Source organism: Chiloscyllium plagiosum, chromosome 11 (genome assembly GCF_004010195.1).
Source record: "Chiloscyllium plagiosum isolate BGI_BamShark_2017 chromosome 11, ASM401019v2, whole genome shotgun sequence".
NCBI classification, from domain to species: domain Eukaryota; kingdom Metazoa; phylum Chordata; class Chondrichthyes; order Orectolobiformes; family Hemiscylliidae; genus Chiloscyllium; species Chiloscyllium plagiosum.
Window position 1 is genome coordinate 71,491,920 of NC_057720.1, and position 24,860 is coordinate 71,516,779.

Here is a 24,860-nt window from a genome sequence, read left to right on the forward strand (position 1 = left end):
TCTCGGTCTGTCGGCAGCCAGTGAAGGGTGACGATTTGAACTATAGCGGAGTCCTCCCTGGATCACTAATGATAACAATATACACTTGGGTTCATAATGGTTTATTTCCCACGAGTATCATTTCGATTTGCAAACAAAAAAAAACCCACAAAAGCTTGTCAATTCTCTAGCTCGCTTTTATGCTCGTTCCAAAATACAAGCAGTGGGTGCCCTGAGTAATGCTGGAGCAAAAGTTTCTCTTGGGCCCAATGGAAAGCGCAGCCCTCAACCTGACTTTCCCGCTGTGCAGAAATACTCATCTTTCTGATGAAAGACATATAGCACAGCCCCCTGGAGTTCCTTTCGCCTTTTGTTTTGTTTCATTTCTGGTTTGTTCCTTGTCTCTACTCAGAAAATTACAAATTGCTTATGGGTATATCGTATCGTATCGCATCAGAGTAGTCAGCAACGGCAAAGAATCGACTGTTGGCCGGTTACAGTACCGTCTGCAGTTACAGAATGATTTTTATTTTGGTGTCGTAGTGTTTGTTTTTAATGTCGCAGGACTGACAGCAGTATTTGAGCAAGAGAGAGAGAAAAGGACGGTGTAGGTCGTGATTCCAATACATTAGTCGACCGTTTGTACATGAAGGTAGCAATTTATTCAAAACAAATGCTAATTCAGTCCGTGTGCTTCCTTGGATATAAGTTTATATATATATATAATCTTACTTCGAGAGAAAAAAATCACTTGGTGCATTAAGCAAGCGAACTCGTTCAATACTGAAAGCTGTTTATTACAATTAACATCAATCAATCAAAATGTATACATCACCCAAAAAACAGTACTGACAATATTACATCCGACCCTTTGATATTGAAAAGAATTTAGAGGAAGTATCATAATAGCATGCACAATGTTTCTCAATTTTGCTTTACAACCAGAAACACCAAAATGTCGCCTGTGGGCTTGAAGGACTTGCGAATTTCGTCTCCAAATACCTTACATCGATTATCCCTATGTAGGAAAGTGGCTTAAATCATCATAACCAAGTCTCCACATTACAAATGGATATCAAATTAATTATACATTTAGAATTGTAGAGTACAGACAAAGCTTTGCGTTTGATGTCCGAGAAACTGTTAATTTAGTTGGTCAACTTGGCAGTGCGATGGAAATCAGACTGGCCTGTCCTAACCACATCCTAATTCTTTCAAATTCAGTCCAGCGCAGACTTTATGTTTTCTCTACATGTATGTCCACTGACAGCTTAAACGTAAAAGAAATACAACACGTTGCGTCCTACATTAGCTTAAACATTCAAGCAAATTACATTTTGGAGGCTTATTGTAATTATGTATCTGAGTAAAGTTTTAGGATATTTAATTGTGTGTTAATATAGTCTTTGTCTTCACTGCTGTTGAATTCCGATCAACCTTTCCCCTTCTTAAAATACCTAGGGAATTTTCAAACGTCGGGAAGTGTGGCTGTAATGCCCCAAGATTTGTTCTCCCTGAAAGAAATCATAGTAACAGTTCATTAAACTACAGAGCAATCTGGCCTTCCGGGGTCTTTTTGTTATGTTTTTTTTAACAAGGAAAATATTTCTAACGTTTCGTGAAAAACTATTTTGAAAGGTAAATTTACATTGTTTGGATGTCGACTGTTTGGCTTTAGTCTTCCCTGAATTTATAGAGTTTCAGGCGGTTTAAATTCCCCCTTTATTATTATTAAAATATAAAAACTTGTGGCGTCCCTATCCTACTGGAGCGAGTATTTAAACTCTAAGCCTTTTAGGTATTTCTCGTGCTCAGCCTGACCCTAGTGGAACATGTTCTTCCTGATTATATACAGTCGTATTTCGTATGCCATTTTAAAACACATTTGTTTTCCTGTGTTTGTTGTCCCTGAAATAGCTTTCATTTGTTTTAAGTGGGCATTCTAGATTTGCAAACAGACAATTGAAAAAATAGAGGTCGTTGAAAAGCAATGCTGGTATAAACATACAATCTATAACTCCTGAAAGTCCCTTGTTCTCGCTTTTATGTGTTGTGTTTTTTTTAGTTTCAGGCACTTTTCATAACATTAGTGCTTTTTGCTTGAACTGACAAAATGTTTAGATACTGTTTTATTCAGTTTATTCTAAAAAAAAGTGTTATGTCGCTACGTCTACCTATTTGTTTGTATTATTACCGCATTTTTCTGGTTTCAAACGAGTTTTATACCCATTGGTCTTTAGTCAATTGATAATGCACATAGACACACCACCAGGAGCTTATTTGATATCGCAATATAAGCGCCGAATGAAAGAAGGCTAAACTGAAAACGATCAAACAAACTGCTTTAATCACACAATTTTAATAAGATATCACAAAACGTTTGGTCCATAAATATTAAAAGGGGAGAACGCGCCTGTACAATGGTTTCATTTTTTTAAAAAAACAAAGTAACATCAACAATCTCATCAAACCACTTACTGTACTAATCATAAACACAAAGATCAAATAGAAGGACCTCGTAACATCGGGAATACCAACTACTCTAGTGAGAGACCGTGTCCATGGTTGCTTTCGAGGACAAGTCCGAACGTCGTTTTGTGTTTTTTTTAAAGAAAAAAAAACAGCTTTCCCATTAAAAAGTTATCAGAAAAGGAGGTAACAATACAAAACTTGTGAGGTGTCAGAAGGGCATTTGTTTTTTTTTCCAAACAAGGGAACACGAATCTACATCACGTCACAGACTTTCTTCAGAAATATAAGGCACATGATAAAAGCTGTGATAGATCTCATTGGAGAAAAGTAGTTCCAGTACACCATGGTTCGTTCTGCCAAAGAACGGTAGTGTAAAATATAGGCGAGTTTTATTGAGTATTGTCGGTACCAGTACATATGACAATAGCGAGGAGCCTGAAGAGATGTTCACTGGTGAGTGCGCATGGAATTAGCTCTCTAGCGAAACTTAAATTTGTTTTGAGTCTCTCACTCTCCCTAAGACAACCCTGCAGTTGTAGAGACAGTCAGAATATGGTGGGCACGTTTAGCAGAAGTAAAAAAAATGTTTACATGACCAGTGTCGAGGAGAACTGAAGTAGTGTAAGATTAAACTGAGCTTTAAATTTTTAATCTGGAAGCTTTTAAGGAAAAATATCACTGGAAACTGGAATTATATTCGAGCATGCGCAGTCACCACTGCACAGTCCATTGACATTTATTTTGTAAACTGCTCTTTTTCTACTGCTGTAAACTAGAATTCGTCAATAAACAAAAAATATATATTCATATCAGTTATTTAACAAAATCATCCTACACACAACAGGATCTGTTTTATTTTTGTCTTTTTTTAATACTTCCCAGGGATTTTTTTTGTTTTGTTTTGAAGGAATCTGCTAAAAAATGTTAGAAAAGGTTCGTTAAGGTAGTTTGTGACGGACTCCCGGATTCGTGCACGTCCAGGTTAGAGGTCACAGGCGTCACTACTGACAGAGTGGGATTGGTCAAGTCTGTTAAAGTGGTCGAAGTGCTGCTTGGACTTAGAGCGGCGCCGGACCTGTCGGCTGGGGGCGGGGCGGGAAGTGCTGTGCCATCAGGTTTATCAACACCCCCATTCTCCTGTCGCAAAAGGTTCCTTCTGAATTTGGCTCTTGCGTTTTGAAACCAAACCTGCAAACCAATCCCATGTAATCTTTTTACCGATTATTTGATCCTTTGTTTTCTTTATCTATTCACAAACCACAACTTATCGCTACAGATATATAATAGAGATAAATAAGATATATATAAAGATCAATTATTTAAACAGCTACTACTATGCAGAATTAAATAGACTAGCATTAAATGGACTGGGGAGGCTGAGATTGTGACAATGCAAGCAGAAATTGGTTACATTTAATACCGTTGACTTCCCTGCACAGTACAAGGAACAAGCTCAACACATCGCACACAATTTAAACGGCCCATTTAACGGGCTATCAGCGAAAATTATGAAAGCTTAAGATGAGATCATGTCGTATGTTGCATCCACTACAAAAAGAAAAGCCCTGGTATTCATGGCGAGCGCCAGGGTGGTGAAAGTTTTGGAGGTTTGCTCACACCTGTTTCCCTCGGCTGTTCGCCCCCATTTGAAATGAGACCAGCCAGCCAGTCGATTTGGACAGGGCAGGCGGCCGTCGACAGCATCCTGTGCTCAGCGGCTGCAACTCGACAGAGTTTTCCAATCATGGTCAAAATAATTTCAGCGCCTGTTCCCCAGCGTGGACGTTTCAGAATGCACTGGATGTACTGTTGGACACCGGCACTCACTGTTGAGATGTAATTTGTGGAATGAGCTGATTAAAATTGGTATTTTTGTGCATCAATGTGAACAAATCCTTTATTTTTTTTCAAAAAAGTCATTTTAGAACAACGCCACGTGATGAATTGCTGTGCGTTTCATGGCGAAGTTCTGAAGCGCCATATCTTTGTTGTCAGTCGTTAAGTACAAAATATGTCCAATTGCGAATTAATCAATGAGTTTGCAAGTTACCAAGCTGCCACATAAATGGTAATGTCACTAGCCTGGCATTTATGGAGTGGATGAAACATAGACAGGAATTCTCCACTGTAACCCCTCGTGGCATACCACCCCTTAATTATTTCAGCTCTTGTGTTTTGTTTTAATAATTTGGCTGATTAGTATAATCATCAATACGACCAGATCTACCTGGCAATGTATCCAGTCACGGTGTCAGTATTTTGAAGTGAGTTTTTCGATTTCTAAACGCAGAGCATGAAAGGGTGATCAGAGGTTTACAGTACATCGCACATTTCGTTAGATCAAAATGAATGCCTCTTACCTGCAAAACTCTTTTGGTGAGCCCAGTTTTCTGAGCAAGCTGTTTTAAATCTTTCGCATCTGGGTTATGGTTTATGGCGAAGTAGGACTTCATGGTGCGAAGCTGGTGATGTTTGAAGGATGTGCGCATACGCTTGGTTTTCTGGGTTGGAGGGTAGGACTGTTGTTCCCTGTCCAAGTGGTCCGCGTCGTTTTCATTGCAGCCTGGCGTTAACAAACACAACCATACTGTTTACTAATGATCACTCACACCGGGTAACAGGATGAGCCTCTTTGCCTCTCCCCCCACCCTCTACCACTTACGCCTCTTCACTAGAGGGCGCTCCACTCCAAGCCCGGGAATGCATGTGTCAACACTTCCCAGTTGTTATCGATAGCAATTGTACGAGGACTGCACAATATTTGACATTCCATACTCAAGTCGCCTCCAACTATTCCCTTAGAAATGATTACCAGCTCCCAGGAATTTCCACTCAAACGTTTCGAAAGCCGTCCTGAAATATTACGTTACAAATAGTTTGAAAACTAAAAGCATTGCCCTTGTGCTTTGGGTTCAGTGATATATTTGATGCGGAGCCCATGGGACGAATCGATTTCGGTGAGTTTTTTTTGTTCTTGTGCAGTTTTTAATTTTAACTTAAAGCGGCACATTTTTGCAAACGCCACCCGGAATTATTATGATAAACGAATCCTCACAGGGAATATCCTGTCAATGATCATTATCGCGGACGACACATTTTTCAACCGAGACAATCATTCAGAAATTTTAATAATAAATGCAAACATATTTATTTTAGGAAGGTAATCGCTTTGCCCATTTCGCTCGAAAAAAATAAAGCAAAACTATTTTTGTTTTAAATGCATACCACTCGTGATTGAAAGTACACACAACATCTGACTTTGTAACATTTTAGAACAATTTTGCAAAGTTATTGAACGCCTCGTGACTTTTTTATGCAGAAAATTTGTAGCAGGTACTGTTTATGTAATTTTACAGCGAAATTAACACATTGCAGCTGACAGCTATTCGCCCATTCATTTTAACTGAAGAGTAATCTGCAGACTTCAATTGGCACTTTCTGAAATATGATCTTTACTGGATGGACTTCCTGCCTGGAGAAATACTAAGTCCTATGTTCGTTTTCTTTCTTTTCACTAAAATTGCTCGGTATCCAAACTGACTTATATTTTTGGTTGGGTAGGAGATGGTCTTTGTGCACTATTGTGTTTAAACCCTGTCAAAACTGCAAGTAGAATGTCTCGGGATTATTTTACAAGTTATTCAGGGCGATTCAATATCTTATATGGATCTCATTAAATGTTATGAGTCTAGGCCCGTCCTCTGTTCCAGCCACTGGATAGAGACAGTCGGTCAATTTAAAAACATTCCACTTCCCACCACATGAGTTAATATGGATTACTTTATAACATCTGACCGCTTTAACACATTGGGTTTTACCTTTAACATCAACAATGGTCACCAACAAAGCGGTTATATGTTAATAATATAACTCTCCCGCAGAGTGAAACAGGTATTTTGTCCTTATTGTTAAATTTGCTTCGAGCAGTCAATGCAGGAACACGTTTAAAGTTTGGCGTATTAATTCTGGTTGTTGCTCAAGTGAATGCAGCAAAGGATTTGGACACACCAGTGAGTTTGTACAGTATGTTAGTTCAAGATGGATTTACGGCGGGTAAGGGTGATTTATGCGGGACTGGAAACCAGGGATTCCTGTGTCACGTCTAATTAACAGAAAACAATTAACCTCCAGATTACGTGATTCTTCTTCCATTCAATTGAACATCAGAATCTCGAGTGAGCGCCAATTTGCTTTGAGGAAACCCCACAATTAAGGAACAGCTACAAAGGGGCACAATGAACCAGTATGCAGTTGGGTCCAGTTTGTGGAAAGTCCACAAAGCATTTATTCTTTTATCTACTAAAAAAAAGGATGAAATCATGTTTGGTTATTTTCGGTTTTTTTAAAAAGTCGAGACCTACAGAACGCTTTTGCAGCCATCAAACACACCAAAGGTTCTCTGACTGCACGCTTAGTCCAATTATAAACCTTAAGGGCTCTGCCGAGCAAAAACTCCTGTGGATAACAAGAACTCAACGTGGAAAGGCTGTTTTGGCTGGGCCGTGCTAGGAGTCTATAGCAAACTTAAATAATAGTTTCAATTTCTATTACGTTCTAGCAGTAGGTTAGTGGGCCTTGAATCATCAGTCGATTTGCAAAGTCATCTAGAACATTACTGATATCTGAATTTTAGAAGCTCTTTTTGTGAACTTTCCATTCGTTGGTGCATTACGGCAACAAAAAAAATGTTCAAGCGTGATTTATGTTTCGATTTGTAGCGCGGAAGTCTGGTCACGCCGATTAATTTTACATTTAGATTACTTACAGTGTGGAAACAGGCCCTTCGGCCCAACAAGTCCACACCGCCCCACCGAAGCGCAACCCACCCAGACCCATTCCCCTCCACCTAACACTACGGGCAATTTAGCATGGCCAATTCACCTAACCTGCACACATTTTTGGACTGTGGGAGGAAACCGGAGCAAACCCACGCAGACACGGGGAGAATGTGCAAACTCCACACAGTCAGTCGCCTGAGGCGGGAATTGAACGCGGGTCTCTGGCGCTGTGAGGCAGCAGTGCTAACCACCGTGCCGCCCACATTGATATACATTGATATACATCTGTCGTTTGCCCGACGAATATTATTTTCCCCACCTGGATTGTAAGTTGAGATATCGACACCGAGGGCAGGACTTTTTCTCTTCCTGGGGCGTCCCTTCTGAACGGTGCCTGTCCCATTGAAGTAGGGCAAGCTGAGACCCCCACTCTTTGCAGCTAGCTCGGTGTAGTTCAGTTGCGTGTGATAGTCTCCCTGCATCAGGGATTCGAAGTGAACTCTGCAGTACACCAAGTTATCTTTCATGCCAAAGTGGTCGCCTGTGGTTAATGTTTTGTTGCAAGTCGTACACGTGAAACAGCTCAAGTGATAAACTGAGTCCCTGGCTCGCATGACCATTTCAGAGGCGGATATTCCGAGGTGGCAACGCGAACAGCGTTGGACAGAAAACCTCCTTCCCAGAACAGAAAACAGAAGAGAGCAAAGGACACAACGCTTAGAGCTAGGAGACATATATACATTATATTGCAAGACGAGCAACATTAGTGTCGGCCAGAGAAACCATATCAATATCATCGATCTATTAATATTTAACCATGAGTTACAACTCCTTATTCCCTGACATTTGACCAAGATCTGTGTTTATTGAAGAGCGCCTGATTTTCCTAAATTCTATCGGTATGTGGGCGAAATGAATCCAATCTGAAGGGATAGGGTGGCATGGGGGAAGTCAATAATAAATTGCCCCATTTTCAACTCAGTGGCATTTTTACAACTAGCAGTTTTCGACCCGGTCATCATTGTATGGGCCATATTTATTCCCCCGTCCGAAAGCTTACGACTATCCATCCCCGACCTAATTACTGTATCCTTTCGGACACAGACGTGAGACCGATACTGGCTGATCTCCAGCGATTTGCAAATGATTGATGATCACATTTTTTCGGCCAAAACAAAACGAAAATAAAATGGCCTCAACATAATTTCCTCGTCACAAAATTAAACACTTCCAACGCTGCTGCATATTTGTTGACTCTTGAGGCCCAGGTTCTGGCTCGTCAAACGCTCACCCTCAAAACACAAGGGGAGTGCTGTCCTTACATGACGGAGAGAAGGACTAGAGTTGCAGCTGAGATTGCTGCATTCCCTGTCCTTGGGCTGTGAGCAGGCGTGGAGCAAGATGTACAACAGCAAAGGGAAATAAGAGACGAAATGCCAGTCTCCCCGCCATGGTCTCCTGCCTCGGTGCTGGGCGATGATTGTACGGGCCTAACCTGAGATGCTGTAATTATCCGCGTTTAAAAGGGAACCGCGCGTTGGAAAAGGGCTATGGTCTGGACTGCTAGACACAGCAGCCAAACACACACACACAAAAAAACCGACACAGAGGTGAGTCCTACTTTTCCTCATGGGTTAACAATATTTACGTGCGCACACGATCCCAGGACAAGTCGCATGGTTCTGTTTGAAGACCCAGACGCAAGCGTGCACTGGCTGATTACCTGTAATAGTCCTCTTTACAGTAAATGCTGCCATCCTTGGCGAAACAGGTTAATTCGGACTCCAGGGCGAGTTTACATTCACAGCACTTGAGACACCTTAGGTGCCACTGTTTGTCTACAGCAAGCAGGTAGTACCTATCTGCGATTTTACCGCCGCAGCCTGCGCACAGAGCGGGTTTGTCCGAGTTAATGGAAGGCATGTTCTGCAAACAAAAATATTTGTGTTTTTTTTTAAAAAATGGCAAGGTAAAACGTCATGGTCAAATGCATAGACACAGATTGCACAAGAGCGAACAAGTAAACGAAAGCAGGCACATGTGATTTGCACAAAAATACTTTTAAGTGTTTTGCAGGTAAATGTTTTCCATGTATTATTTGCTGTGGCTGATGAGCAGTTTCTCCCCCTCCCAGCCCTCTCCTGCGACAGCTCAGCCTCTCATGGAAGCAAAAACAGTTAAGGAGTAAACATTTGGCAATTATTGAAATAAATTTTAACGCGCACGTGATAGTTCCTTCTGCTAAAAGTTCGCAAATAATCGCGCTGTAAATGGGGACATACACCGGTCTTAGCTGGCAGTGGGACAGAGCAGAAAGACCGGACCTACACAAACTCACAAGGCAGTTTTAAAATGGGGTTTATGTCACATTAATTTAGTCTGTCTGAACAGACACACCGAATCGCATTGCCGATCAAATCCAAATCTCTTTTATTCGGTGTGGAGGATTTTTTGTTTGCAAAAGCCGTCGCAAATTCAATATAACGAGGAAATGTTTAACTAGGAGAAGCTGAACTCAATCTCTCAACAACTCCGAAGGGGCGAAGGAAGCAACTTAAATTGTGTGCATTTGTCTCAAATGTTCTTATGTTGTTGTTTTCCCTCTTACCGTTTCCCGTCCGTTCATCTGCACTCCTTTGGCGAGCCGGGAATCCGTCTTGGATCTCCTTTCCATTTCCTCCATGATTCCCTGGATCTCGCCCCCAGAGATTCCGTGGAAAAGCATCGCTGATTGACGGAAAGTACACGTGTCTTCCTCGGCCCTGGCTCTTAGCACTTCCATACAGACCCCAGCTTAAACCATGGAAGAAACTGCTACAAGACAATTAGACAGAGAGAGAAAGAGAGAGAGAAAAAAATAAACTGCTAATCTCTGATGGTGGTGGAGGGGTAGGGGGGCGGGGGGGGAGGATGTACAACACGTCAAATTCTCTAGCGCCCGGGGGAGATGATCGTTACTGGCTGCTGCTGGGGACCAGGCAGTGAGAGAAGGAGTCCCTGCAGACTGGTTAGGAATAACGGGCAAACAATGATGTTAGGGCGATTTTAACCGCATTCCCCTGACTCCTCAGATCCTTGCTGCTCGGATTGTAGCTTGCTGGCTGGGAGCACACCGTTTCGCCTATTTGTTGCAGCCTCTCGCCAGGGCACAGTTGGATAATTTGGTAGGAGGAGTTCGATAGACTGCCACTTAATCCTTTTCATTACAAAGGCCTGTCATACGCTTTTCATTGGCTATTGACGGACAGTCAATGACAGCTCCAGGCGGGTTTGATTTCCCAGTGTGGCGAGTTCTTGCGACTTTCCGATTGGGCAGAGCGGGAACTATGAGGTTTTCTTTATCTCTCTCTCTGCAGAGCAACAGGTATTCTCCGTGAGAGCAGACAATGTTCAATTAAGGGGAGAAAATTAATTGTGTTTTGTGCAAAGCGTAGAAGTAAAACCAACCAGCATAGGCAAGCAACACTCTGAAAATGAAGTCAGCAGATTATTAAAACTAGCGTTCGAGATGGATATACCAACAATCATCCGCTCTCTCCCGCAAAATAGACGCTGCTACTTTGTGAAACAGCACAGCAGGTCTTGTTAAGTTCTCAGTTAAATCCCTAAAAACATATTTTCCGAACAGTCTGGTAAATGTGATATTTTGAATAGATTTATAGCAGTGTGGAAGGGAAGGGGGAAGTAGTGCTTGGTTGATTAAGCAGAATCTTTCTTGCCAGGATAGCAGCCACGATTTGAAAGGTCACTCGGGTCCAGGAAGGAAATCAGCAGAGGGACGCATTTTTTCAGGTCAGTATTGTCCCGAAGTTCAAAGCAGTACATTGTCTGTGCTCACGCACACACAGGGACAGCGTCCCTGTAAAAACCAGCCTCTGCTTCCAGCAATGGGGCAGAAAGAGAGGAAACCAAAAAAAAATTACGTTCAAAATGCTCACGACCCTGCGTCATCACATGGTCGAAACAGCAGCCTTCGTTCTTGATAGTGAGAATTAAATTGGACTGCAATCCTCTCAGTCAAGGAGAGTGCGGCCCTTCTGCGACTACTGAGATTTGAGACTACAGCTCACATTTCTGGGCAGCCATGGGATTACATGATAGGGATGTTTAGCTCAGAAAAAAGAAAATCCTTTTCTTTTTCTGGCGGCAGTGAGTCAAATGCTGCCCGGAATTATGAAGTGAACCATCCTCAACAGCCAGGTATCCATGCAATGGGCAGGTTGGAAGTGAAAGCGTGCAGAAAAGGCTCTTCAAGGAGCGAGACGTTGGCTCCAAAATGCCGATTGGATTCGGATTTTGCGTGGGGTTCATTCCATTTATTCGTTCCCTCCCCCTCCCCAGTTTCGGGGTATGCTGGCTTGCCGAATGCAATGGCCGTCTGTAAAGGTCAACCTTTTGCATGTTTCGGAAGGTGACTGACACCCCGCCAGCATTTGGGTGGCCAACACACACACACACACACACACACAAAAAGACTGGTATCCGGGCACCTCGACTGTGAGGATGTGCTGGAGACCTGGCGCCAGTCTGCAATATCTTCACCGTCCCTGAAGCCCGGAGCTTTGGCGCCTCCAGACCAGGGCGTGACCACAGATGTGGCTCGAAAATGACCAACCGCTAGCCTCCAAAAGCCCCTGCCCTAACACCCATGCAACACGCCTAGATTTGACCATTCCCAGTCCGCATTTAACCCGGTATCTTTGACCGATTTTGATGAGGGGGAGGGGTGGGGGTCAGGAATCTCCAATCTACTTTAGCCTCCACACACCTTCCGAGTTACAGAGAATACCTGTTCACATCCCATGTGGCGATCAGCATAGGTAAAGGCTCCAATCTGGTTGTGATTCTGGAGCTACGGATGGATTTCAAGGCTTCCCTGTATCAGATTCCAATGGAGAGATACACCAATGACGTGAGAGCGCACGGATATCTGATTTGAATCTACCTCCTTTTCCTTGTTGACTGTATCTCCTTACAGTTGTAATGACACCAGAGCAACTGCTCTCTCTACATTTGGAGTTTAAAGCGATCGCGCGGCAGTGTGCTGTGCACAGCAATGGTCTTATACCTGCGCTGTTTCTCATCATTATTGGTGCTGTCTGCTGGATAGATTCCAAAATTGATCATTTCTCGAACATTTGTTTTCCATACGAACAGTGGGCGTTGTTCCGCGCTTTCAAACAATTTCAAGCGTTTGGTGAACTGTCACGGTGCATGATCTGAAATGTACCAATTCCATTCCAGAATTCGATTGAATGAGTATGCAACTCTGTCTCCCACATCTAAAGCATTTTTTTCTGAATGCGCATTCAATTACTTTTTATATATATATAAAAAAGGCATCAGCGGTTTGAGAGCTTTATGGTGCAGATGACAGAAGAGTAACACACTCCTGTATTGTGCAAGGGGATAGGCTGACTTCTGGTGATATACAGGCTCTCTCTGTTCGTTGATAAGACCTAATCGAGCTCTGAGGAATTGCTAACTGTATTTGAAAATGGCTCAGTATATAACTAAACACACACTGTATGCCCATTCGCAAATGTTTACTGCTTGTAAAAAGCCACTTCTTATTTATCGTTAATACGAATGACTCAATCTGGCCTTTACCGCCTTTGTCAAGTCTGTCTCTTGCGGCTTTCTGACTGTACTTCTTTGTCTCTTTTGCTATCTTTGCCTCTCTCCCTCTCCCTCACACCCCATATGCCTGTCCTGATATACAGTTTAAACTAATTGGTTTAGAACAAATCCTCTGACTAGCTGTTTTAGCCCCAGTCTTGGCGGTACCAGCTGTCGCGTGTTTGATCACACCTATAGCCCGGGCAAGATGGGGGGTTCCTGTCTGTGGAGTTTCTCTTCTCAATTCTCTTGGGGATCTCACATACAACGGTTAGATCGCGTGCAAACCATAGAGATTATATTTCCCAGCAAGATGCAAGCTCATAGTCAGCATCGTACCTGCAAATTAACTGAAGCTTCCCCTTTGTCTCATCGTTACAGCTGTAAGATGAACATTTACTACATGGGAGAAGCTTTTATTTTTAAACAGATTCAATTAGCAGTGTCTGCTGCTTAGCGGGTATGTGCACTAGCCAGATTGCCAGAGTTTAGCTCATAAGGCACAATTTCATGTGAAAATGAAGTCAATCAAGTGAAATAAGCAGTGATTTGTTTGTTGCTGGCACGCTATCGTATGTACAGCAGGGTTGTTATTTGCTGTAAGTAATGTAATTAGTCGTTTTGTACAGAAATCAATGGCTTATAAATAGAGCAGTGATAGCTATGCATGTGCTCAGAAATACTCGAAAGGAAATCCCCATTACTCCTGCGGATGTTTTTTCTGCCCTGCTGTCACATGCTAACAGTGCTCCACAATTATTTTCATGACGAAAATTTGTGGAAAATGCAATTGTCGAGCAAGTGTCAGTCTTTGCTACCGGATCACCGTTTACACGGAAGTCGGCGCAAGGAATTAAAAAAAAATACCTTATTGCTATTAATATCCACGCGACCCATTTAGAAATAAAATTATTCACGCAAAGCAGAAAGGAAAATCGCGTCTTGAGCTATAGTCGAGGTTTGCTGATAAGGCTAACGTATCTGTAAATCTGCTAATGGTCACTACAAATTGTTAGGGCGTTCTGACTACATAACACGTTCTCGCCCCCAGCATATTGTTATGCGATCTAATAGCATATAATGTTATCCAATCGTATCACACCTAATATATTGCGGATGAGCATTATTCCAGAATTAAGCTGTAGAGTGAGGTTACAACCGAATGAGCCCGTACTCCCTCCCAAGTTCAGAGCCCTTTGATATACAACACAGTTGGAAGTGCTGAGGAGCAAGTCAGTGTGACCAAAGCATTTTGCTTTCTGAGCTACGGGGTAGTTTATTACTCATCAAATCTCAACGGTTCGTGCACAACTTTGGCACAAATGGTTATTTAATGAGGCAGATTCTAATCTTATTTCGGTTCCATTCCTTTTACTTGCATGAACGGAGCAAAGTGCACCTATGCAAATATTATTCTAAGATAATAAACCCAACCAATAGGAGTCCCGTAAATTCAACTAATGAATGCGTGTTTAACTCTAATTAACGACTATCTAATGAGGACCTTATGTAAATTCAAATAAACATGAAATATCAGGATCTTCTAGGTGTCTGAAGGCGAGTTATCTTTTACGTTCAGGCAGCTTTCGTGGTGTCAAATTGGCTTAACAGGGTGCCACTCTTCTACCCCAGAGTCGCTATGTTTTGCTTTCAGGTTCCTGGCCGTAGCTATAAGTTGTCCTGCAACACAGCTGTAAACGCTTTCTAAATGCAGTGCTACGGCATAATGAATTGATGCCGAAGTCTTCTCTCTGTGCATCCCGACCTGGCAGATAAAAGCTCAGACATAACCCAAGCTTGATTGAATGTATTCAATTAACATGCTCTGAAGTTGGAGGACTTTCTTTCCATTTGTTCGATAATGCACTTTCCTGGTTCTATGCAAACCTGCAGGTGCATGAGAGCTGAGGAGCTATTTTTTCCATTTGAGGGGGGAAAACGGTGTTAAATTTACATATCCAGCTCTGCTCAATGGCACTATTACCAGTAATTGGCCGGCTACAATAACATAACTCAAAAGTGGCTAAACCCCGACATCTGTATTCATTTAATTAATTATGTTAGCTCTTGGTTCGCTCCATCAGGCGCTGTAAGGTGCACGGGGTGATGAGCTGTTGACAAGGAGTGCAGATTTTGTTTTGCAATCCTGATATCCAGCAATACTAAAATTATAACTTTTTAAAATGCGATTCATTGCGAATCCATTTATTGATACCGTCCATTTCATTTACAGTTTACCCCTCTACATTCTTATTTGTACAACACACTTACACAAATTAAGTTCACTGGCGTCAATGGCAGCACGTTGTTACAACACGTGGGCTGATAATATTTGGTGCTCGAATTCTTAATCAACAGCTTTCGGGCATTGTTTTATATTATAGCTGAGGCGGAAAGCAGCCAGCTACATTACAGAAAAACCCACTCAGTCATGAGATACTGTTTATAAGAGCGTGAATAGCACCATTTCCTGTTACTACAGCACTTGATGCAGTTAAAATGCGTTACTAAAAAAAAGGTAGAACAACGTCGAATGCGTGTGTTCTATTTATCTGTGCGGTCCCCTTTGAAAGCGATGGTTCATTGTAGATATCTTATAAATTATTTATTTTAAAGACGGTTGTGGTATTTATTTAACATTTTGGTAAGGGTATTGAGAACACATTTGCCATCCTTTGTCCAATCTGTTTGTTTCTCTCGATCCTTCTTGGATGGATATTCCGTCCGACATCAGCAGAAACTGAATTGTATTCAATGTATCTCTAACCTTACTTCGGCCAAATGAATATTCTATAGGGGAAAGTGTGTAAGCCAAGAGATTTCAGGAAGGGCGCTGCAATGCAATATGCCAATAAAGTATCAGTATAGCTGCACATCGATCTTGTGAAGTGTTATACCTGCTGTTACGTCTACAGATATTGCAATTTGCATGCTAGAATACGAATATTTCTTAATCACAATTGGTCCAAATCAAGGGTAAATTATTCCCATTATAAATCGCGTACGAACTACAATTTTAAAAGTGTGAACCTAACATTATAAGTGAGCCTCTTTGAATACCTAATTAGATTTTCTTGACTAAATTATTGAATACATGCGTTTGTGGTTGTATTTATAATTTAAGTGGGATTTATGTTCGAGAGTTCACATTCTTGATCTCAGACTATTTCAGAACGAACGACTGTTAGTATATAGTTATCATGTTTTCTGCAGCGACCGACAATCTAGTCAGTGTAACGGTCTGATGTTAATATCGTCAACCGCCGGTAACCTTCACATTGAAGAGTAAGAGTGATTAATGGTCGATTTGGGAAGTACGGTACCTATGACAGGTTTACATAGAATCAATTGACAATGTAAGTATATCGCAGTTACAGTAAAATGGGTTTCGATTGCAATATTAACCTGAATAAAACGCAAAGTAAATTTAGAGTGTCGATAGGAGAAGAACATTTCAGAAATGTTGACACCGATGGTTAGTGGAAATCTGACTGCACCAAGTTCCTTTGTACAGAGTGTGAAGTGAAAGCTCATTAAGTAACAGGTGAGTCCCGGCAAACAACGGTTTCAGCAAATTACAACATAGTAAAGGCTCAAAGGATTTATAGCAAACAAACAAGCTGGAATTGCTTTGGTCGTCCGTGAAACTAACAAAAATGGGATCAACTTTTCAAATAAGAGCCGAAGTACAGGCGTACAGCTCGACTGAGGGGTCGGACCGAGAGCGCTAGATTTTGGATCTTCATCTGAATTTCTGATGAATGTCTCGGGTGCAAAACACCCGAGAAAGAATCAAGGCCAGGAATGGAAGAACTATCTCTCTCCCTACACACGCGCACATATACACAAAGGCTAAATGCGGTGCCATTCTGAAGTATGGGGCCTGGAATACACCAGATATTTCATAGAATAATCAACAGAACTATCGCAGGCCTTGAAGTTGCCACGATTTCATACAGTTTGTGAAAGTGGGCGTTCTGATAACTCTGCTTTGGACTTCCAATTTTATTTTTGTTTCATAACGTGGAGTTGCATCTTGTGCCCCTCGGAATATTAAAGAATTCTCGGGGCTACCACAGTGCACACCACTCCCTCCCCCCTCCACCCACACACTCCACCAAAACAACACTATACTGCACTGATCATACGGAATGTTTAGTTTGGCGCTGTTATCATCTCACGTAAATCCTACAACTTAACACTGCCTTTCAAGTTACTACACTAGCGAATAGTGTAATTAATTAAACCATCAGAGCAGAAGCATTCCGAAATCTGTTCCATGAAATAAGTGTTTTCTTTTCTTTAAAGAAAATGGATATGTAAGCGTCCATACTGTCTATTTCACAACAATATTTAATATTTATCATAATTCTTCTTGCCCTGTCTGCAAACCATGACATATTTCCTTCTCCCACTGAAGATGGATCTAATTGGGTTGCAAAATACTGGTTTTTACTCGAAAAGTATTCATCGCGTTAGCAATATTTATGTTTCCAAATAATACAAGGTTTTTTTTAATTAAGAAAAATCCCAAATCGGTGAATATTTGATTCAAATTTCGGGGCGTTCCTCAGCAATATTGTACAGTGGGGCGATAGACGAACGAGTTAAAATGAGATCGGACTGAGCTGATGTGAGAAGACTTGAGTTTTGATTTTGCCCATCACCACTATAAACAAAATCTTGTAAGCTTTTCCGCTTGTTTCATTGAAGGCGACGTTATTCCATGGCGTATTGACCATGAGAAGCGAATCTTCTTTTATTTGTAAAAGGAACCCAGTCTCTAATACATACGAATACCACAGAACAGAGACAGCTTTAGGTTGTTAACAATGGTTTAGAAACAGGTGAACCAACTAGGTGTTCTTAACAGTACCTGCTATTCATCAAGATCCCGACAGATTCCTGCCTCTCCAGCTCGCGTGAATCTGAATCGCGTTGCTAGGCGATTCGGATGGGTAAATATTAATGCCCTTTGTTAAGAAAGCACCAAGTATGCTCACAGTCAGCCTGACACAATTCCATTTCTCTCTCTCTCACACACACACACACCGAGCCACAAATCGGCAAGAGCTCACAAGTCCAACTTACCTTTACCTTTATCGGCTCAGATCCAACATGAAAATGGACGTTGCTGGGGTGGGGGAGAGCTATCCCTGGGATGCAGTCGATGAGAATTATCCTGTCACTGGCTCCGGGTTGAGCTTGCGAGCGAGTTGCTCCTGTTAATTACAATAAAAGAGCTACTTGTTAAGGACGTTCCCGCATTCTGCCCGCAGTCTTAACGCCGGGCTCAATATATAACTGACGTGAAAGGTGCGATCCCTGACCCGCCTCCAGCACCACCACCAGCCTTTTCATTATTTATTGACCTGTACCACATTCATATACAAAGAAAACACAGCCACCAGGAAACAATTCACTTCCAAAATGCGCGTGTGCGCTTTATATTTAAAAAAATCAGCCTTCTGATATTACATTTATTTTTGTGTCTCTAACTGGCTTTCTAATACAAAAGGTAAAAAGCATATTCTAATATGATCAATCCATTATCACAGCATTTTACAATCTAATTAGAGTCGAGATTACATCTTTTCCAGTTTCTCAATAATGGGGAAGATTTAATATTTCATTATAAACAAGTAATACTGGTGCTGGATCTAATCCTGATATATCGACATAGATGTTAAAAGGCATACATTGTATTTGCATGAATAAATCACGATACTCAGACGTATTCTGATTAACAATATGTGCAGAAGTGTTGATAATGAAGTTTTTCTTCATTGTTCTCGTTCAATTTGCTCTGGGCACTTGGAGGAGAAAATCCCTTTCGCTTGTTTCGGGGTGGGGAGGGGTGTTATTTTCTCTATTTGCGAGATGGGCGATTACTAATCACCTGAGTGTCGTTGGCGATCGCTGTACGAGACTGGTTGCAAAATCACAAGTTCAGACGAGACAGCCAACAAAATTTCAACAGGATACTTTTCTTGTTGGTATAATGTCCAAGTATCAGTGTTGTATGTTAGAGTGACAAACACAGATTTCCTCTTCACAAAATCTGTATTTCCATCCTACAAAAGCAAACCTTTTGGCATATGGGATTTCTGGAGCATTAAAATGATACCTTTAGTCATGAACTACAAACTTGAATGCTGCCTTGTGTGGGTGAATTCACGTGACACGGCGCCCTCTTGTTTCACCCCGATCAGTGGCCGAGCTTCCGAAACAGCGATGCTGCCGCTGAGGCTCAAAGCAATCCCTCCACCAAACTATCAGAAAACGACGCGGCATTATCAGGGGCCCCAGTGCATCGCAGCCGAGAACATAGGAGCTGCCCGTTCGGCCCCTCGAAATCGTTCTGCCCATCCCCGTCTGTGCTGTAGCTGATCTTGCAGCTCGACGCCAAGCGTTTTCTAAAATTTGCTACATTGCAGACATTATCCGCCCTGGAATACTCTGCCACTGCGCTGGAGCAAAGTGTTTTCTCGCTAAAATATAATCCTATTGTCAAACGGTTCACGAGGTAATTGCTGAGATGGTAATGGATCAAAGTGTACAACGTGGACCTCTTTTTGAACTTCCACAACCTATCTGCCGCCCTTGGTACTGAAAATGCAGAGGTTTTTTTGTAGCTTCTCTGAAATATCAGCCAGTTTTTTTAAATACCTAAATAAAGGTCTTATTATCTCGCACTAGTACCAGTGTATTTACCTCGAATAACATGCAATTCCGTTGAAATATTATTATAGGCGCGCTTTGACCACAATGATACCCTGCTACAGTATCTTTATTTTGAAAGCACCTTGTCATTATTTTCCCAATAGGAAAATCTCCGATCCAATTAATCGTTCGATTTCTGACCCTTCCTCCCGCTTGGCCAACTCGCTGCTGTTGTCTTTAAATAATACGATAGCTCTCTGCCACAGGGGATTCTGTTTGTGCTATGGAAACGGTGACAACTGCAAAGTTCTCACACTGCTGGCTGAACAACGTAACTGCACAGTTCAGGGGATCGCGGGAATGAGGAAACACAGGCAGAGTCGTTAAAAGAACCTGGTGGCAGCTATTTTGCAAAAGTGCGAGAACGATGAGTGCGGCCTGAAATTCGGTTCTTAGCGAATACTTTCAAAGACTTCGCCGCCACTTCTGTGCGTTCAAAAACATCCACGTGCAAGTTGTGTTTTAGCCCAGTGTTGCGGTCAGATAGCGTTTGATTTATTTTCAGGCAGTGCCATTAACCTGTCATGTTTCAACTCCTAGGTAAGAACCTGAAGGTAGTGGATTAAATGAGGGATGACAAGAGTTTGCCCTTCAAAGCAATCAGTTTGTAACCGAACCCCTTCCCGTAAGCAGATGTTTCAACGACGCCTGTTATCCGACAGCGAAGACTGAGTGACATTTTCGTGATGGAAAATTACTATCTGTATGTACAAAAAATGTCAATTTTATGGCATTTGGAGTTGTGTCTATTCGTACTCATATCCAATATACAGACAGAATAAACATACAATATGTGCTTTATCGTTTAATTGCAATTTATCGTGACCAAATAGGTTAGTTTTCGATTAAGTGACACCTCACCACATTCAGGTTTCAGATCTTGCTCATCTTCTGATTGAATATACTGATCAGATTAACATCGTCAACTGGCTTGCATGAGCTATTCATGGTCCTTCTTTGCTCTTTGTTTGCCACCCATTTATCTCCTTCACTTTTAAAATACTCCCTTCTCCATTCATTTTAAAACTCTCTACAGGTCTATGTCTGTGCCCTAATGCAGCCGCACAAACTTTCAAACGTATCTCCAGATTTTGCGTTGTTGCTCCTGGTGGAGATTTATTTGGAGTGTTCCAGTTGAGTTTCACTTCCTCTCAAGTTCAGCCCCATTACTTCAGCCCTGTTCCAACTCTCAAAGGCACTAACATAAACCAGACCAGCGTCATTAACCTTCATTCTCACATTTTTGATCTGATATCTTAGCTCTACTCCTTGTCCTCTACAATCCTAGATCCCAGTGTGCTTCAGTTTAAGTGCTAAATATTTTTCTGACGCTAACAGGTTTCAGCTAACCGGTGAATTCTCAGCTCCACGTCTACAATTCCAGTTTATCTTTCTCCCACACATGCTTCACAAGTGGATGTGAAATTAAGGCTAGCATCATGACACTGAATTATCTGGAGTGCTATACCTGCTGCATCCTCCCAGTCACCATTTCAGTTCCCTTCTGGCAGTATCTGGCACTCGCCCAACCCTCAAATTCTAACTGCATTGATTCCTCCTCAAGCCTTGTCGGTCCATGCTTCCATTCTCCTTAACCCAGGCTGCAATCCATCATTTTCTGTTACAGCAACTCCCAGTTCAGAATCATTCTTGATCTGACCCCAGTACAAACAGCACCCCCACCTCCACCTCCAATCAGGCATAGATTGTCTCCCACTTGTGATGTTACCTTTAAAAAACGCAAATTTCAGCTAAGAGTAAAGAGTATGTGTGGAATATGTGCAGACATTATGGTAAATAGTGGACTTGTTGGGTCGAAGGGCCTGTTTCCACACTGTAGGTAACCTAATCTAATCTAATCTAATACTAACAGACACAATTTTATTTTGTTTAGAGCAAGGCAGAAAAAGTGAGACTAGTGGCAGACAGGAATAATGGCAAGTATGCACGAGTCATAGAGAACGAGACAGAGTATATTATGGCTGAAGTTGGAAAGATGACCTGATTTCTTTCTTGGTCTCACTCTTCCACAGGTTACAACAAAGTTTACATTTAAAAATCATAGCAACAGTGCCAAGTTACTCAGGTGTCAAATATTAGTTCAGTATCAAAATCAAGTCAGCCAGATTCCTTAAGTTGGAGAAAGTGAGAACTGTAGATGCTAGAGAGTCAGCATCGAAAAGTGTGACACTGGAAAAGCACAGCAGGTCAGGCAGCATCTGAGGAGCAGGAAAGTCAACATTTTGGGTGCACAGTGACTCAGCGGTTAGCAGTGCTGCCTCACAGTGCCAGGGACCCGGGTTGAATTCCAGCCTCGGGCAAATGTCTGTGTGGAGTTTGCACATTCTCCCCGTGTCTGTGTGGGCTTCCTACGGGTGCTCCGGTTTCCTCCCATAGTCCAAAGATGTGCAGGTCAGGTGAATTGGCCATGTTAAATTGCCCATAGAGTTGGGTGCATTAGTCAGGGGGAATGGGTCTAGGTGGGTTACTCTTAAGAGGTTCAGTGTGGACTAGTTGGGCTGAAGGGCCTGTTTCCACATTGTAGGTAATCTAAAAAAAATCTAATCTAAATAATCCCTTTATCAGGAACATGGCACTCCTGATGAAGGGCTTATGCCTGAAATCTTGATTCTCCTGCTTCTCGGATGCTGCCTGACCTGCTGTGCTTTTCTGGCATCACACTTTTCGACTCAGGTTTTTTAAGTTAATAATTAACAACTAATTAATAACAAGGTAAGTGAACATTCAAAAAGAATATTCACAAAAGTTTTCATTTATAATGCATATATATCAAATTTAAATTCTAACACCCAGAATAACATGAGCTAAACATGGGTGACAGTCAAACTCTGCTTGAACATCCTACAATGCATAGCAAATGCATTCAAAACAGATCCCACAGATCAAAATTTTCACTACCACCACCACCACCACTACACCCAACGTTCTCTCCCCACCCCGCATGTCAGTGAAACTGCAGGTCATTAAATCACATTAAAAATTTTACAAGGAATTCTGAATCTTCACTTTCAAAGAGTTAGCTGCAAAACACCCACAAAAGCCATTCCATTTTTGATTGCCACAATGAACCGCTCCTGACCTTTTCCTTGTGGCTTCATACCCCTGGATTTTAACTTGTTGTCCTGCACCTACTTACGAATGCATTTCCAACTTATCTGCAGAAGCTGGCTTCATGAAGATGGGACCAACTTCAATTTCTCGAAGCTCGAATATTGCTTGGCTGCAGCAAGTAAATACTACTTGTGGGTTTCATTCAATCCCATTCTCAACTGTATTGAAATCATAATAGCTCTCAGGCTTCTTCTTAGCTTCCAAATTTCCAGGTCTACCCCTGACTCCTAACTGCCTGGAGCCATCAAACAGCACTTATGGTGCCTGAAGCCACTTCGCTGCTTCAGCCACTCCTCAGTCCAGTCAAAATCCTACTGTTCATTCACACTTGAATTGTTCTGAGTAACCAATTGAAAACCTCACAACAAGGCCCCACCTTTATTACTAGCTAAAAACTCAACATTCCAAAAACATGTTGTTCATGAATGTTACAATATGGATGGATTGTGGGTAATACCGTTCAAATGGAGACAAAGAAAAATGGATTTCATCACAAGCATAACAGAAACAAAGACTTAGATGTCCCTAGAAATAAAAAGCAGAGTGGAATAAAGATATCAGCATAGAATGACTTGTTTCTTATAATTCTGCATAAATAGGGCCATGGGAAATCAACTGACATAACTAAAACTGGAAAGGCCATATGCACTTATACCTCAAGCAATTCAATCCCATTTGCGTATAGATTGATAATTATAAATTGCAATAAATTTTGTGGGTTTGAGGTTTTGTCTCATTGAAGCCTAAGTTCTGTATCAGTACAATTAGACTTCTTTTACAACTTGAAATCTGCACAAATTAGCAGCAACATTGATTTAAATGCTATATGTGGCTTGTACAGATGTGTCACATGTGTGGTTGATAGAAATGAAAGATTAGACAGCTTAACATTAGTTTTTCAAGCCAAAAAGATATCCAGAAAGATTATGTTAACTTGATGAGATTAATTTATCGTTGCATGATTAATTGTACTATCACTAAAATAAGCCAAAACAAAAGTAGTACTTACATTTCGGTCCTGAAGTTGTCTCAATGTGCCTTAAAATTGTTGAATGGCTTCTTAAGTTGAAGTCACTATTGTTGTATAGAATTATTGTGCACATGGTGAAGTTCCACACAGTACTGGAATGAATGACTAGTTCATTAGTGTTTCTTGTCATGTTGTTCAAAGCTGTATATTGTTGAGAAAATTGGTAAAAATATTCAGCAAAATAAGAAGATGAGTTAAGTTAAATATCTCATGAAAAGATAACAGCTTCAACAATGCAACACTTCCTTTGCACCCAACTGATCATTCAATCCAAATTTTGACAGTTAATTTTGATTTGTATTCAATTCTAGTAATAAATTCCAATTAAACTGGATTCTAGAAACATTTTTTCTTTGAGATTCCTGCCCATTAAGTAATCCCAACTGCGTTGGTGAAACCTTTCCTCTTAGTTTTAAATAATACATCTTTGTGCTAGAGCAGATACCTTTATTGGTTTAAAAGCATTATGCAAGGAAAAGGTTTTCACAACTGACCGCAAATTGAATTTGTCAAACATCAATATGTGCTATTCCTACTAAGCTGATTAAATGCTTTACAGATTAATTTATTTTTAGCACTGGAGTCTAAAAGCTGAAAAATAATTGGGATCCTGAGGATATAGTGGATAAATTACCTCAACCTTTAATGTAGTTGATCTCAACTATTAAAAATAAATGTACCTTTACAGAGTTACAGCATTTTGAAATAAAAGCACATCAGGTCATATAAAAATATATATATCTACCTTTTTAAAAATTATTGGCATCCATACAGAAACTTACGGAAGGGATCACTTGATCTCTTCCTTGAAACAGACTGTGAAGAAAGATGAATAATTCCTCAAGGAAATTGTTATTCTAAAAGAAGAAGGATTTTACCCCATCATTCAGCATTATTTGGAGTGAACAAACTGAGTAAATGCATTGAATGTCATATATCACAATGCAAATAAAAAGTGTATGTTATACTGCATCCATATTTTATTTAGGGATTGGATTTGAGGGGAAGAAGAGTGGATCTAAGACTAGAGTTTTAAACTTAAATAAGGGCAGTTATAAGAATGCAATAGGTAGTTGAAGGTGGGGGTGAAGGTGATTGGTCAGAGAGGAGAGTGGAGCATCCTGAAG

The 24,860-nt window shown here is 41.2% G+C and overlaps 1 protein-coding gene and 1 long non-coding RNA gene across 6 annotated transcripts in view; one reads left to right on the forward strand and one right to left on the reverse strand.

Moving 5' to 3' along the window:
* Positions 1–731: 731 nt before the first annotated feature.
* Positions 732–18,140, reverse strand: lhx9 (LIM homeobox 9). 5 transcript variants are annotated; one of them, XM_043699786.1, is made up of 6 exons: positions 17,940–18,140; positions 9,838–10,040; positions 8,953–9,155; positions 7,549–7,904; positions 4,812–5,014; positions 2,305–3,639 (listed from the first exon to the last, which is right to left on the reverse strand). In XM_043699786.1, exons 2-6 carry the CDS (start codon positions 10,009–10,011, stop codon positions 3,376–3,378), a joined length of 1,200 nt encoding a protein of 399 aa, XP_043555721.1. In that variant the 5' UTR covers positions 10,012–10,040; positions 17,940–18,140; the 3' UTR covers positions 2,305–3,375. The 5 variants fall into 5 exon arrangements, with proteins under 5 accessions (XP_043555724.1, XP_043555721.1, XP_043555720.1 ...); XM_043699785.1 differs by having other exon boundaries at positions 9,838–10,043; XM_043699789.1 differs by lacking the exons at positions 2,305–3,639; positions 17,940–18,140 and adding an exon at positions 732–1,493 and having other exon boundaries at positions 9,838–10,032.
* The window catches only part of LOC122554554, a 58,631-nt gene continuing 42,003 nt past the window's right edge, over positions 8,233–24,860 (forward strand). Inside the window, exons 1-2 of the long non-coding RNA XR_006313021.1 lie at positions 8,233–8,839; positions 20,112–20,274. This is a non-coding gene — a long non-coding RNA (uncharacterized LOC122554554). The remainder of the gene's footprint in view (positions 8,840–20,111; positions 20,275–24,860) is intronic.